General features: G+C 43.2%; 1 protein-coding gene across 1 annotated transcript in view; it reads right to left on the bottom strand.

Moving 5' to 3' along the window:
* Nucleotides 1-119, bottom strand: part of VAPA (VAMP associated protein A) — a 28,153-nt gene extending 28,034 nt beyond the window's left edge. The window contains exon 1 of the mRNA XM_042839652.1: nucleotides 2-119. Within this exon, the coding sequence (XP_042695586.1) occupies nucleotides 2-75 (74 nt within the window). The 5' untranslated portion in view covers nucleotides 76-119. The remainder of the gene's footprint in view (nucleotide 1) is intronic.
* Between the last annotated feature and the right edge of the window lie 15,358 nt (nucleotides 120-15,477).

Below are 15,477 nucleotides of genomic sequence, written 5' to 3'. Positions count from 1 at the left end.
TTTGAATTTGAGGTCGGTGGGCGGATCGAGCACCAGGATCTGCTCGTGCTTCGCCAGAGCCCCGGCGGCCGCCATCTCGCTCGCTCGCTACGGCGGGAGGAGGAGAGGGGGAGGGTGGGAGAAGGAGGGGGAGGAGGAGAAGGAGGGGGAGGAGGAGAAGAAGGAGGAGGAGGGAAAAAAGGAGGGGCGGGACAGGGAGTCCGGGCAGCGGTGGCGCTTGTCGCTATGCCTCACGGCGGGTGCGAGCCGCTGTGCAGCCCCGGCACCGCTCGCTTCCCACCTCGCGCCAGCGGCTCAGCGGCCCCCGGCAACGCCGCCCCTCCGCGGGCACGAGGGCGGGGGCGACAGCGGCGGAGGCGGCAGTCGCCGGGTCTGCTGTGCGCATGCGCGCGCTCGCTCGCTCGCTCGCTCCCCCCTTACTGCCGGTTGACAGCCCTCACGGCCGCCCCGCGCCAGAGCCGAGCGGGAAGAAGTGGTTCCTCCGCACTCCGGGGAGAGGCTGTGGGAGCGGTGCGCGTGCGCCGCGGGAGGAACTACAGCTCCCAGCATGCCGCGCGGCGGGCGGGCGGCAAGGTGGCAGGCGGGAGGCCGAGGTGCATGCTGGGGGTTGTAGTCTTTCTCGGTGCCTGGGGGGCACCGAGTAGGGAGTGGGGCAACTCGCAAGGCTCCCCGCTATCCCGAATCCAGAGGTAGGCTGGGGTAGTGAGGCTTCGTGGCCTTCCTGCAGTCTCAGCCTAGTTTCAGCTAAAGCTGTCGGAGAGACAGTGAGCATTGGGTGATAGGCCTGGGTGGTGCCATTTGGAGAGACGGAAGGGCACATTGGGCAAAGAGTGTGGAAATGCCCAGGATTGGTTACAGCTCCAGCTTGAGTCCAAGATCCCCACAGGTGAGCTTTGAGATGTCAAGGACTAACTCCTCATTCCCGACAAGAACTCGTGCCTGCCCTGGGATGGCTGCCATCCTGCACTAAGGCAGCCTCAGCACTGTGAGAGGCTGCCCTGCGGTGAAGAATTTCACCTTTAGAGTGGGAAAATCATAGCCTAGAACATCATCAAAAGCCACCCTGAAATGGGAAACTTTTATTTGGTTGAAGGCTTAGTGACTCTATAGCAAGAGACACTGAGGCAAATCCAAGGTCTCTAATAGTAGAACAGAGTGAGAGATGTTCACCATCCTCTCTCCCACTTTCTGTCAGTGTTTTTATCATAGACGGTGCATTCTCAGATATTTTGACAGAGGAAAAACAGATAGCCAAATCCATCTGAAACTTATTGATTCTGATCCCCACCACTAACTTTTTAAAAATCTGGCCCTAGGATTTATAGTTAAGTTCGTGTTCATGCAAGATTGGAGTACAGGTGATGGAGCTTCTTCTCTGGCAATGTGGTGTAGGTATGCTAAGAATGTGTATGGAAACATAAAAACCCACTTGGAAAATAAGTCCCAATAATGAATCAATTGAAATAACTGAGAATCATTGAATCACTGAGGCTGGAAAAGACCACTGAGACCATCTAGTCCAACTGTGAGCCCATCCCCACCATGCCCGCTGACCGTGTCCCTCAGTGCCACATCCACACGGTTCTTGAACACCTCCAGGGATGGTGACTCCACCACCTCCCTGGGCAGCCTGTGCCACTGCCTCACCTCTGTTTCTGAGATGTTTTCCTAATATCCAACCCAAGCCTCCCCAGTACATCTTAAGGCCATTAAAACTGGAATGTTTTACCTTCAAATTCATCTAGCTACAATAAGAATTATGGATTGCATCATTTCCTTGGTGAAGGAAAGGGCTTTGAGTCCATTACATATGGGAGACCCTCTGAGAAATTTGGGTCCCGTATCTGCCTGGGCCTCAGCAGGGCCTTCACCCTCTATTTCAGCTGTCTGCCTCTGCACCAAGCCTGCACACGTCGTTCTTTCAGCACTTTTCTCAATACCTCTCGCCAAGAGCAAATATCAATATGAGCTTGAATATCATCACTGACTGAAGAAGAGATGTGAGAAGTGCTGCAGAGAAGCACTTTGGATATATGTAGTTGGCTTCAGTAGGTGGTGTTCAGTGGCATATCTGTGAAAACATTGCTAGAGGTCTTTAGCTATTCTGGCTGTAGTTTTCCTGCTACGTACTTATTTTATGATACCTGTAAAACAACATTGGAAATTGCTGCCTTTTGTTTATTTACAGTGCATTGTTTATTCTTACCTTTGGACTCTAGAAGGAAAATAGAGTGTTTTTTAATACCAGGATATTTTTTCTTCTTCTGTTATTGTGAGCACTTACTCTATAACCTCTATGCTTTCTGCATTTCTGTTCATAAACCCACTAAAGATTAAGCCACAGTGTATATTTCTCTGAAGCAATAATTCAGCTCCAGAATTACATGGTAATTATATACCTGAATAATTTCTGGGTCTCATTTTTCAAAGAATTGAGACATGAGGAGCTGCTGCAAAATTCTAAATGCTTCCAAACATTCTCTCCTTTCTCTTTTTAATGGGCTGTAAAATAATGGAAAGAAGTGCAAATTCAAGAGAAGCTTCCTCTGTGTGAATTTAGAGGACGAAAATACTTTTGTTTTTCTTTTACACATCTTTTATGTAAGAAGCATCTCTCATATAAGAAAATCCGAGGAGAACTGGAAGTTAAGATCTATTGAATGTGAGAACAAGTCTTCCAGGTTTTACCATACATGGTTTTCAGTGCAGACACCTTGTTTTACATGGTTGCACAATAGATGTAAGTGAACACCTGTGGATGCGTACAGGCTGGAGGAAGACTGAGTTCATCCTTGTCACCTGCATATTGAGAGGCAGTAAATGAATGGTAGGCTATGGCCTCAAGCACAGTGTTGCCCATGTGAAGAGCATCACAGCATCACTGAGGCTGGACCCAAGAGGGCTGTAGTTCAGTTTCTGGCTTAAAGCAGGGTCAAAACTGAATTCAGGCCAGGTAGCTGAGGGTTTTATCACTGAGATTATTAAAACCTCCCAGGACAGAGGTTTCACAGCCTCCTGGGTAGCCTGGCTCAGCTCATGAATCTGGCTGGTCTGTGTTTTATGACAACTGCCAAATTAGTACATAAACACTAAAGGAATACATTAATGATAATAATGCATGAACATGTTTGGTTTTTTTTAATGTAGTTGTTGTTGTTTGAACGTATTTTCAACCTTAGTAAGGCATCCATCTGTTTTGTTGCATTTAATATAATTTCTCATCTAAAGCTTTTATTTCACCAAAGTTAATGCTATTTTTTATATTAAACAAACCGTGTGCTGTTAATGAGCAATATCTGGCAACCTTCTCCAACATCTGACTCATTTCACTTGAACACCTCATTGCACAGTTCAGGACTGAAATCTTGGCTCTGTTGCAGTCAATAGCAAACCTCTCACCAATTTCAGTGAGATGTCATTCCAGAAGCATCTCTAGTATCTTTATCACTGCTAGCAGGCAGCTAACATTTGCCTAATGTGAGGTTAACATTTGTCCTGTGTGTTCGTAGATCTTAATGTTTATTCACATGGTGAATTCAGCATCATTATTATTATAATATCTCAATTTGGAGATTGCTTGACATTTTTCAGAGCTGCTTGCTATTAAATATTAAATGAGCTTGCTTTATACCTGAGAAGTATCGATGTAGGCTTGGTTTCATAATACTTTTTTCCACTGTTTATTCAGGTAGTTTATTCAGTCCTGCCAACTCTGAGCTTGAAAATGTCTTGCGATAAAACAATATCTTGACTTGCTTTGCAATTCCTTGGTGTTATTAAGATTGTCAGAAAGAGCAACCACGTGCCACATTACTTGTCATATTAATGGAAAAACTCTCAGTCTCACTCACTGAAGTAACATATGTATCCTGTACTGCCAAGTCACTGAATATTGCAAAGCAAAGCTATGTGGGTGAAAGTCTGTTTTAATTTCTCTTTAAAGAAATACCTCGCCTCTTGGTGCTGCAATTTGTCTTCTGAAACACAAAACCATTCATAGCATACACATAGATTACAGCAGGCTGTGGTCGTAATTTACTTGGCAGCTAATGAGTTCCATATATAATTTGAGGCCTACTTGTCATAGTGTAAATCAAAGGTAAAATTACAATCCATACCTTTCTGAAGATTTATGGCACTATTCAAATGTTACCACAGCTAGAAAAGTAGATCCTAGCTGAGTATCATCAAGTTTGTTCAACTACAGTGTATTTTTCTACCTAATGAGGTAATTGTAAAAACACATGATGTATATTGAATATGCAAGCAGAGAAAAGCTAATAACACTTAACAGCATTCTGATATGTTGCTGCGGTGAACATTTTTATATAAATGCCATAACACGAAAATGCTTAGATCATTTACTCGTGTAGGAACAAGATGAAAATGGTATTTTGCCTTTGTGGTTGAAAGTATCATCTAAAGAACTGGACGAGTCCTGAGCCAATTTTAAATGTGCTAAGGACCATTAGTCCTTTGGTAAAGGACAAAGTTGTTGAGGTAATAGATTTTTCAGTATTGTTTTCAAGAATTGGTTTTTAAAGTCCACATACGTTCACGATGTAATGAGACAGTGAATATGCAAAATATAGAATATGTGTTGGTGGTTGTTTGGTGATGTTGCAGTTCTAAAAATGCACAAACTCTATGCTGAAAAGTAGCCAAAAATAAAATATGCGTAGATAAGCATATAAGTCTAAGTACATAGCTGGAACTCTCTTTTTACCAAAAGTAAATCTGTATTAAATTATAGCTTCAGTCTGAGTAGAAATCCTGCAGAAACAGCATGACAGTGTCCTATAATCATTGCATTTCTTTTCCACTTTGGTACTCTTGCAAACAAAATCATGGTGTTTCTCAGTCTGTTTTGAGAACTCATCTGGCAGCATGGATTCAAATTTCACCTTTCATTTTCTCTGTTAATACACACGGTAGCTCAGAGATGCTAATTCTGCATCTCGTGGGAGAGCCCAAGAAGCCCTGAAGTTACATCTTCAAATTGTGCCTAGGTTCTGTTCTAACAGGTCACAAGGTAAATATGAGCAAATAATGTATTGATGTGCAAAAGACAAGCATTGTACTGAGACTGTGCACAACACACATTTTCCCTCTGCTGAACACAGCACTGAAGTGCTGTGACCAGTTTTGGGTGCTGTCCTCAAGGAAAGATGTGGAGTGACTGGAATAGGCTGCCCAGAGAGGTTGTGAAAGAGACTTCGCTGGGGGTATTCAAGACCCACGTGGACAGCTTCCTCTGCAACCTGCTCTGGGGATCCTGCTTCAGCAGGAGGCTGGGCTGGGTGATCTCCAGAGGTCCCTTCCATCCCCAACAATTCTGTGATTCTGTGAAGTGAAGGGAGGCCAGAAGACAGCACCGGTAGTGGCCAAGGTCCAGAAAACAGGCAGACTGAAGCATAAGAATAGATCAAAAAACTGAGGTTGTTTTGCCTAAGGAAGCTTGAACTGAGTCATGCAGCGATAATAGTTTTCAAATACATTAGAAGCTAATGCAAAGAGGAAGAAAACAGTTTGCTCCGACTTTTTTTCTGGCTAGGGCAGGAAGTCATGGGTGTTGACTGGAGCAAAGGATTTTTAATGGTAAGAATAGTTAGCTGCCTGGAGGGGCAATCCACGGAGTCCCAGTCAGTGACCTCCAAGATCAGGTTAGACGTCTGTTGGGAGGTATAGATTGATCCAATCTTGCCTTGAGATGTGACCTCTGAAATCCTTTTCAATGCTATGATTCTCTTTTTGTATGAATTCCAGCGTGCTCCAAGATTAAACCGATCATCTGCTTTTGTACATTCCCTAAGGTCTGAGCCACGGTCCATTAAAATCAGGGGGAATTCTTCCAGTGCCTTTAATAAGCATTGGATCAGGCCCTAATTGAGTGTGTAATTTGGAGTTGAGTATGGAATTTGGTCGACAATTCTGTTAATGGCATTTGCAAATGAGAGGAATCCAACTCTTTTTCCCAGGGTACATTAGTTTACAATGGTTACAAGAGAAAATAAACACATGCTGAACAACCAGTACTTCATTTTTGCTCAGAACTGAGTAGAGATGACTGAAGACAAGGACAAGAGGAAAATCTCTGGGGAAAGTTTAGCAACTTTTCTCAAAGAACATTTTAGACAGCTATTTTTACATCAATTAAGACAGAAGAAGACAGCAAAAAGCTACGTTAACAACACTTTAAAAATAAATAGATATCATAGATGTGAGAATTAAATGCTTGTCTCAGCTGAAAGATCAAATTAGCAGCGAGCCTGAAAATGGGCAGAGGAAAAGGAGAGAAGATGTTAAAATTCAGGCTGTCGGTGGATTCAATTTCTGCAAGCATAGTGACTGGCAGGGAAGGATCTGCTCCCCTGTAACCTGTTACCAAACTGCATAAAGATTTTACTCAGCTCCAAATGATCAGCTAAATCATAAGCACTTATGCCAACAAAAGTTCTGCTTTTTCAGTTGCACATGTTTATATCCAGTGAAATCCAGAGGAATTCTCAAATGCATAAACTTAAGGGTTTGCAGCTTTGCAACATCACGGCTTGTGTGGACATCTGCAGCTGCTCTGCCTTCATGGGCTTCACTCACCCCTGGAAATGCCTTCTCTTTCCTCCTCCTGTTGAAGCAGACAAGGGCTCACAGCACTCTTGGAACAGATGCCAGAAGCTAAGGTTACTAACACATGGTTAATACACAAACGAAAGATCTTTGCTCTTGATTAATTCATTACGTCTAGAAGTAAAATTGCGAGGTTTCTAGAATCATGTCCCCATTCCAGTTTGTTGCAGATGTCTTCTGTATCTGCACACAAGCCTGAGCATTCTACCTGAAATATTTACTTATTTTGCATTCCAGGGGTAAAAAGTCTGCATAATATTGATGGCATCTTTGACTGCCAAATACTGAATTATTTATGGCTTAATTGTAAAAATGATACCCATGAGAAGCTGTTTGGTAGCAATATGCAATTGATACACCACAGGACAGACAGGAACATATCTTTCAGCCTTTGTTCTGGTACATCAGTGGATCACCGAAACTCAGGTAGGAACAGATTGCAGAGGTGGAAATTTTTTACAGAATCACAGAATCATTAAGGTTGGAAAAGATCACGAAGATCACCCAGTCCAGCTGTCAGCCCATCACACCGTGCCCACTGACCATGTCTCTCAGTGCCACATTCACACAGTTCTTGAGAACCTCCAGCAATGGTGATCTCACCACCTTCCTGGGCAGCCTGTGACAGTGCCTCACCATTCTTAGAGAGAAGAAATTTTTTCTGATATCCACCCTGAATCTCCCCTGGCAAAACTTAAATCCGTTGCCTCTCGTCCTGAAATCGCCGTATCCTCTAGGACATAGCTAGGGGTACAAAAAAGCCTGCAGAAAGCACTACATAACAAAAGATGCCCTGTGTTGGATTATCCCCACATGGGACATTTCTAATACCAGCTCACTCAGCCATCAGGGAGAGACCTGTCATGCTGTGCACTGTCCCCTGATGCTCCCCCTCCCCGAGAGCAGCCAAACCCCTTCTGCCCTGAACCTGCCTGTGCTGTGGGCACTGCTCACCACCTACTATCATGAATTTTCACATTCTGCTTTTTAAAGGGAAACATGTTAGAGTGGGTTGAGACACTTCTGCTCCCACTCCATCACCCCGAACTTACATCTGTCCTATTATGCTGCTTTCCTCCTCTTCCCTTTTTCCCAGTCTCCATTGCTCTGCAAGCTTTTCCTCCCATCCCTTCACCTTCAAGTGAAGCAGATGCTTCTCATTTTGTCCTTAGTACAAGGATCTTTTCAGGAGCGTACAAGGAAAGGACAAGGGGTAGCAGGCAAAAACTGCAACACAGGAAGTGCCATAAAAGCATCAGGAAGAACCTTTCTTAACTGTAAGGGTGACAGAGCACTGGAACAGGCTGTACAGAGAGGTTGTGGAGTCTCCTTCTACGGAGATATTCAAGATCTGCCTGGACGCTTTCCTGTGCACTCTGTTGTAGGGATCTGCTTTATCAGAGAGGTGGATTGGATGATCTCCTGAGGCCCCTTCCAACCCCTACAATTCTGTGATTCTTCTATGAAGAAGCGATCTAGAGAAATTATTCTAATTTAACAGAAAAACAGACCTCCAGTACAAAACCCGGAATGTATATGTGTGCCAGGCCATTGCTTGCTTTTTTCCTTCCCTGAGTAAGGCAAATAGAAATAAGGAAAACGGGAATCTATACTGTCCATTCATCCACTAGGGCAGCACCAGAGGCTTCAGAGAGATGGAAGTCCTGCCACCAGCAGATAGAGAATAGCATCTCATCCACATGGAGACTCATGGTATTTTTAAATACTGACTGACAACTTAAGATCTGAAGAACAGTGCTAAAAATCTTTATCTTGTTTTGTTCTTATTGTTGTTTTCTTTCCAATCCCAGCAATTTTTGTGTCATTTGCCAAGTTAGCAGCAAAGATGTTAAGTTTCCTTCCAGATCACTGATAAAGACATTGAATGGCAATGGCTCCTTTGAAGCCGTTAATAACCCATTAGAAGAGAGTAGGAACATGCTGATATAGCTGCTAATTGGTTCTGAGAGCATGTGATGCAGGTAAATTGATTTTGCATAGTGCTGTGGTTTTTTTTAACCAGATTGTCATGCAGAGCTACATCAAATACCTTAAAGTAATCCATGCCTTATATCAATCCATCTACCTTAAGCAACTGCATTTTAGTCTCATCTCTTGTGGTTTGAAAGCACCTATTTTAGATTTAAAATGTATTGATTAACATTACATATGCTTTTGTCTGTGAATTAATACCCATTTGCTTCCCATGTCTGTCTTGACATTATTTTGCCCAGGGTTATGTCATGCTTGTAATTATCAGAACCTATCATGTTTATTCTTTGCAGTGCACCACATTCACTTTTTATCTATTTCCCCTGTGCACCAGAATTTTGTTCAGAATGAATATGAATGGCTCAAAGAGCATCTCCACCAGTTTTTGTAATACTCTTGGGAGCATTCAACCCTGAATATTTAACTGTGTTTTGCTTCCACTGATGAGCATTCTCTAACATATACAGTGAAAGAGAAATTCCTATCAATTCATTATTGTAACAGAAAAAATCCAGCTTTTCAAAGTAGCTTAGTAAAAACTCTGCTTTCTTATCCAGAAACTATTCCCAAGGTGCATATCTAGGTTTCAGTCACATTAGAGGCAAATTGCTGTGTTTGGCTCTTGTTAGCTATTCAGAGACAGTACAGTTGTGAGGGAAAGAACTCAGCTGGATTTTGGCTTATGCATCATTAATGAAACTTTTAAGCAAGTTAAGGTGTGGGATGTTCAATCTTGGAGGTGGCTAAGCCAAAAAGATCACTCTGTAGGCAATTTTCCTATCTAACGCTGAGTTTCCTAGGTTGGCATGCGTTCTTCAGCAAATCTTAGGAGTCTTGGGATGGTTTTGATGGACAGTAAAAAAAGGAATCAAATCGTTACATTTTTACCAAGTCCAATTTTAAATCTGAGAGTTAGACTCTTCCCTGAAAGCTTTAGGTCATGAGTTTGGGAAAGCCTGTGTATGTCAGTGACATCACACGTATTTCTTTCCCCTTTTTTTTCCTCTGTATTTATTCAAAAGTGAAATGAGGTTTCAAATCTTACATTTTCTGCTTTTTTAGAGCGTGAATTGGATAGAGAATTTGGAACAACTCACTTGGGCCAGTTTTAACAGATTCCAATTCCAGTTCCAAGGGATTGTGGACTTCTGGCCATGATGTTGCAACTAACCAGACTTCAGATCTGTCTCAGTCTGGATGATAGAGATGAATGCATCCTTAAACCCAAGTAGAAGTAGTTCATTTGATGGGATGATCACAACAACATCTGACTGCTTTCTTAGAAATTGGTAGAACAGTAGAGTTTACCCAAGCTGAACTTAATCAGGACATTGGCACATTTTCAGTTTTACTGTCTGTTACCTTTACACTGCTTGAGTAGCTAATGAAGTGCAAGACTTTCCAACAGTTTGTCATCTGCAGACTACAGGTGATATCACAAGGAAATGGATTGTTTGCAGTTGCCTCACAGGAAAACATAGAAATGCACAAAGATGCCCGTGAAGATCTTGTATGTGACAACACCGAGGCCAGCTCTGAGGGAAGTGATGGGGTCACGTGGAGGCCTGACAGCATGCTTAGTATCCACACCTACCTCAGTCTTCAGAGTCTCAGAGGGCTGACTTGGAATTGCTCCTACTAAGAGGCCTCATAGAAGGAGGGAAGGTTGAGAGAGGATAGCTGCATAAATTTGAGGCATTCACCTTAGTGGGAGAAAAGCAGCAGTTTGCGCTGCATCATAATCAGTCAGAATGTCAGGCTTCATCAGCCAGCACTGAGTACAAAAGTATGTAAGATGACAATGTAATGGACGTCCTGTGACATCACAGTAATGGTTCCATTTAAAATTGTAGGTGAGGATACAATTTGAGAGAAAATTCCTGCATTGCCTCATCATATGCTCTGTACGGCATGGGTATGTATAAGATCAGATAGGCCACTTAGCTTCAAACACAGCTTGCTTACATTTCTAGTATGACCCAAAGATACCAGAAAGGAGTCACACATTCCCAAATTCTAATTATTTGCCTGTGGCTGGCTTAAAATGTACATCATAATTATCTAACTTCCAGGATTTAGTTGTTATGCCTTGGAGGCCCTGCTAAGTGGAAGGACAATTTCCAGCACTGGTTTAAATCATCAGGGAGCACAGTGTCTTTCCTCAAACATCCTGAAGAGTGGGAATCTCTCATGGGAATTCTGGCACTGCTTCACTGAAAAATCAGGCATTCTTCAAGAGCAGATCTGTCAGAAGGCAGCCTGATTAACTCTCCCTCACTACCAGAGACACGTGCTGAGTCATCTTGCCAAATTGCATAGTAACCACTTTCCTAGAGCTCAGAAACCCGTAGCTCCTGGACATCCTCATCTCCTTGTCACTGACTTAGTGTGAAAAAGGCTTCTCAGACGGATTTTCTCTTTCTAATCTGGTCATCATCATTTCAGGCCCTGTAATTTTTCAGAACGTATCTATCACACAAGGAAGGGTTCAGTTTTCTGCTATGTCATGCATCTTTCACTGGGGTGTGATTTGCAGCAAAATGAGAAACATGAGCAAACTGAAGAACATGAAGACTTGCTATGGTTAAATCACTCAATGCAAATCTATTTGGATACGTTTGTCACCACCTCACCCTTTCTTCTGTAGCCTTCTCTGGAATGATTTGCCCTTTTCCTACAAAACAACCCATCATGCCAAGACATCTTTTAGCTGAAATCAAGCTTCCTGAATAGCTGAACCACACAGGGAGAATGGCTATGTAAGTGCATGGCAGTGCGTTCACCAAAGTCATTAGTCCAAGGCTCCTACTTGCCAACCAGTCTCAGACTGCGAATGTGCGTCATCTTTTATGCAATGGGCTTTGTACTCTGTACATTCAGATATACACACAGATAAAGTATTATTTTTCACAGGTGGAGTCTTTAGCCACTCGAGGCACTCCTCATCTTGTGTTTGTTTACAGCTCGTTTGTGGGCCAGGTGTACTAAGTAACAATGGTGTTAATGGGGCTGGGCCATGAAATGCGTGTATGTGCACTTTGACTATTTATGATGTGATAGCCCTTTTACATCAAATTTCCGTTTCAGGTATCTCTTTTGTTCCTCATCTGTCACCTCAGTGGGGTTATTACCAACCTCCAAGCGTATCTTCCCAGGTAGGACATCATTATGTTGTTTCCTCCTTCTTTCTCCTTCAGTATTTTATTGCCAACATGACATTCTGGCTTTGTTCTCCTTCCAAGAAAACTAAATCCCCCTCCAAAAATTCTGTCTTCTGAAAAGAAATAACTATTGACAAGGGCTACTCCAAAAGTAATGCCTCCTATGCTATTATGTCGGCCCACAACATCAGAGGCAGATATTGGTGTACAGCAGTACATATCTAAAACTGCTGAGAAACAGAATCACCTCCATTAGAAATGTCAGCTGCTGATAAGACTTCTGTCCCTCTGTTCTATGACGGTGGGGTGGAGAACTGGTCAGGTGCCAACAGGCAGTTCAGGTTGCCACCTTAAAAGCAAATTTTCCCTGAGAATGGAGAACGAGTGTCACAAATCTCAGAGGACGAATGGTATCTCCAAAGGGAGCGGCGCCAGGAAAGCATTCTTATTTTCATTTCTGAACATCTCAAGAAATAGCACTGAAAACCTACGTGTTTATTTTGAATATCCCTTCTGAAGGCTCTTAGGAGATTCCTACTTCCCACACTGTAAGCTTTTTCAGTAAAGGCCTACAGTGCAAAATTGTACCATATAGAGAGTGATGAACACAGAGAGTAACTTGGACAGTTGGTAGTAATTCTCTGTCTGCTGCTGATTTGTTTTTTCGCAGAGCTGTTGTATTGAAAAGGGATTTTGAAATGCATGGTGTTAGCCAGGTTGCATCCATTGCTCTTTCGTGCTAAACTGCTATGTATTTGTCAGCATAGCAGCCTGGTTCTTTGTAGATGACAAGAAGCAGGGATTTCTTTTGTAAGGTGCTTAACCTACATTTCAACCCTATTAAACAAGCAAAGAGAAACTGGTACCGTCCTCTTACTCATTTCTTGCTTATCTGCCGAGTCAGTAACAGCAGTGCTATCTCCTGCCCCCCAAATCGTGCTGTACTGTCAAACAGGAAGAAACGCCACGTTCATTTTCCTCAAGGGCATCTTAGGCGTGCAAGCTGACTTCCTTATTGATTGCCACTTGTCAATATGTAATCGGAAGCCAAGCGATTGCTTCCCTCATAGTCTGCCACAGAGCATTCCCCCAGAGCTCTCTGCTTGTTGGAGGGGAATAGGGATTCAGTTCTGAGGATTCACTAGTCTCTTGTTTCAACAGATATTTTACTATAGTAAAGGGAGCAGAAATGACATTGACTAAAGTAAAATAAATGAGCATTAAATGGATTTCAGTGGATGTGTGGTTTTGTTTCCTAAAATATCCAGAGTGTGAGAATAAAAAGGTTGAGCTTTTCATCATGAATTAGGTGCGTCTTAAAGAAAGGTTCAAAGGTGGTCAGAAGGATCAGGCTTGGCTTCGCCAGGAGCTTTTGAGAAACAAGGTCAGCACCTTTTGCAGAAAGTCTATTTGTTCGCAGTCCTTCAGGGAGTCTCAGGGATAAAATGATTTCTGACCAGAGTAATTTAACAGCCAGGAAAAGAAAAAGAAAAAAAAACAAAAACCAAGTCCTTCCCAAGATGATAATTTTCTAATTCCTAACCAGAAGCCTCAAAATTCTTTTCCACATCCCAGCGCTTGACTTTTGTGCACTGAATAAAGACATCTTATTAAACACTTGTTAATTTGCTGTGATGCTGAATGCAAGTTAGCACAGGTCAATTGCACTTCCAGTTCTGCCAGCGTGTTGTCCCAAGCTTTCACAATCACTGTGTTACAAAACAATTCCAACAACACTTCCACACTTTATCTGTTGAAAACACACCACTATGAATCCTAACACAATGAGCATGCCCTCATATTTCTGCAGAACACGTTGCCATGATAAGTGGTCATACAAACCAATCTCTATGAGGACATACTTGATAGTATCAGAATTATGCAAACACAGACATTTTGCAGCAAGGATTCTTCTTGCAGAGCTTAATGGAGAGAAGAGAAAACCATCTGAAATCGATTTTTCAGACAAGCTGTGTAATGCTGCATTACGCTATGACTTATTACTTCTCAACCTGAGAAATGCGGTCAACTATTGATGTTACAGCTTTTACTGGAGAGTTCTACTTTGGAACAGTGAAAGAGCAACAGTGTTTATCAAACAATGAAATCGGCACTGGCACAGGTGCTAAACAGATCTAATCCAAAGCAGATCTTATTAAAGGTCAAGAACACCATCACACATGAATGCATCCCATTGTGGAAGCTGAGCCCCCAGGGAGCAACCTACACCAATTAGCAGAGGCACTGGCACAAACACTTCCAGCCACTCCACGCTCCCATACGTATTTCAGTGCTTTTAAGAAAATTACTCTGTAGCCTCATGTAGAACAGCATCAAGGAGGGAAACAAAAATCTTGCAGCTTTCTGTTTTCCTTTCAGAGAAAAAGAGAGGTTTTACAATCTGATCGCAGCCTAAACGCTCTTACAGCTTAGCTGAGGGGGCGGAAGCATGAAGGAGATACACAGACTATTTCATCAGATTTTTTGTCCTCATTTCAGAAGAGTGCTCAAGAGATCACAGCAGGGCGTCCTATGATGCTCTGCAGAAAGACTGAAGCTGTATTAGGAAAGTTTTTGAAGCCCATAACATCAAATGATTTTCCCTAAGTACTCAGAGACACAATCTGCAGTCTACAAAAAGGAAGCAGAGGGGGTTTATTTCCCAACCAATTGTGCTGCTCCCCTCTTACAGCAAAATAAAGCTGCAAATTAGCTGAAGCACTACAAGAACATGCTTCCAGGCCATATGAAACATCCCGCTGACAATGCCAGGACGTGGATGTCAAAGGGCACAGCTCTTCACACCGAAAGGAAAAACAGCACTCACTTCTGACTCTCCAGCACACTGAGAATAGTTGCAAGGGGGCTTCTTAGGCTTTCCTTGAATTATGTATGGAATCCCAGCATGCCTGAGGCAGGCAGGGCCTCTTGGGTCCCCCAGTCCCAGCCCTGCTGAAGCAGGGCCACCCAGAGGAGAGTACCCAAGCTCACGGCCAGGCGGCTTCTGGAGACCTCCAAGGAGGAGACCCCACAGCCTCTGTGCCAGTGCTCCGTCACCTGCACAGCACAGCCTGCTGTTCAGAGGGAACCTCCTGTGCTCCAGTTGGTGCCTGTGGCCTCTTGTGCCGGTGCTGGGCACCACTGGAAGGAGTCTGGCTCTGTCGTCCTTGTGCTGTCCCTTCAGGTATTTATATTTATACACTGATGAAATCCCTTTGAGCCTCCACTCATAGCTGAGCAACCCAGCTCCCCTCAGCCTTTCCTCACAGCAGAGGCGCTCCTTCATTTTCATGGCCCTACACTGGACTTTTTCTAGTAAGCCCACAGCTCTCATGCTGGGTGACCCAAAAGTGGAATCAGTACTTCAGGTGCAGTCTCACCAGTGCTATGTACAGATGGATCACTTCTGAGCTGCTGACAATGCTCCAATGCAGCCAAGAATACTGCCATCCTTCTTAGCAGCAAGGGCATGCTGCCAGCTCCTGTTCAGCTTGGCATCTGTGCGACCTTTTCCTCTTTATGTTTATGGATCTGACTTAAACTTTTGAGTAGCTAGAAATAAATACATAATTCTTCAATGTGATTCTGAATGCTTTAAAGTGGGAAACAGGTCCTGCTGGGTATCTTCAAGTCGGAAGTCAACTCACAGAGACTCCTCTGAAATGCTGGTTTCTCCTTACACAGATAAATGGTGGTT

This window comes from Centrocercus urophasianus, unplaced genomic scaffold, assembly GCF_019232065.1.
Source record: "Centrocercus urophasianus isolate 14NV4802_14NV808 unplaced genomic scaffold, USGS_Curo_1.0 seq_11, whole genome shotgun sequence".
In the NCBI taxonomy this organism is placed as follows: Eukaryota; Metazoa; Chordata; class Aves; order Galliformes; family Phasianidae; genus Centrocercus; species Centrocercus urophasianus.
The sequence above is the reverse complement of the archived record's forward strand: the minus strand, read 5'-3'. Positions and strand labels throughout refer to the sequence as shown.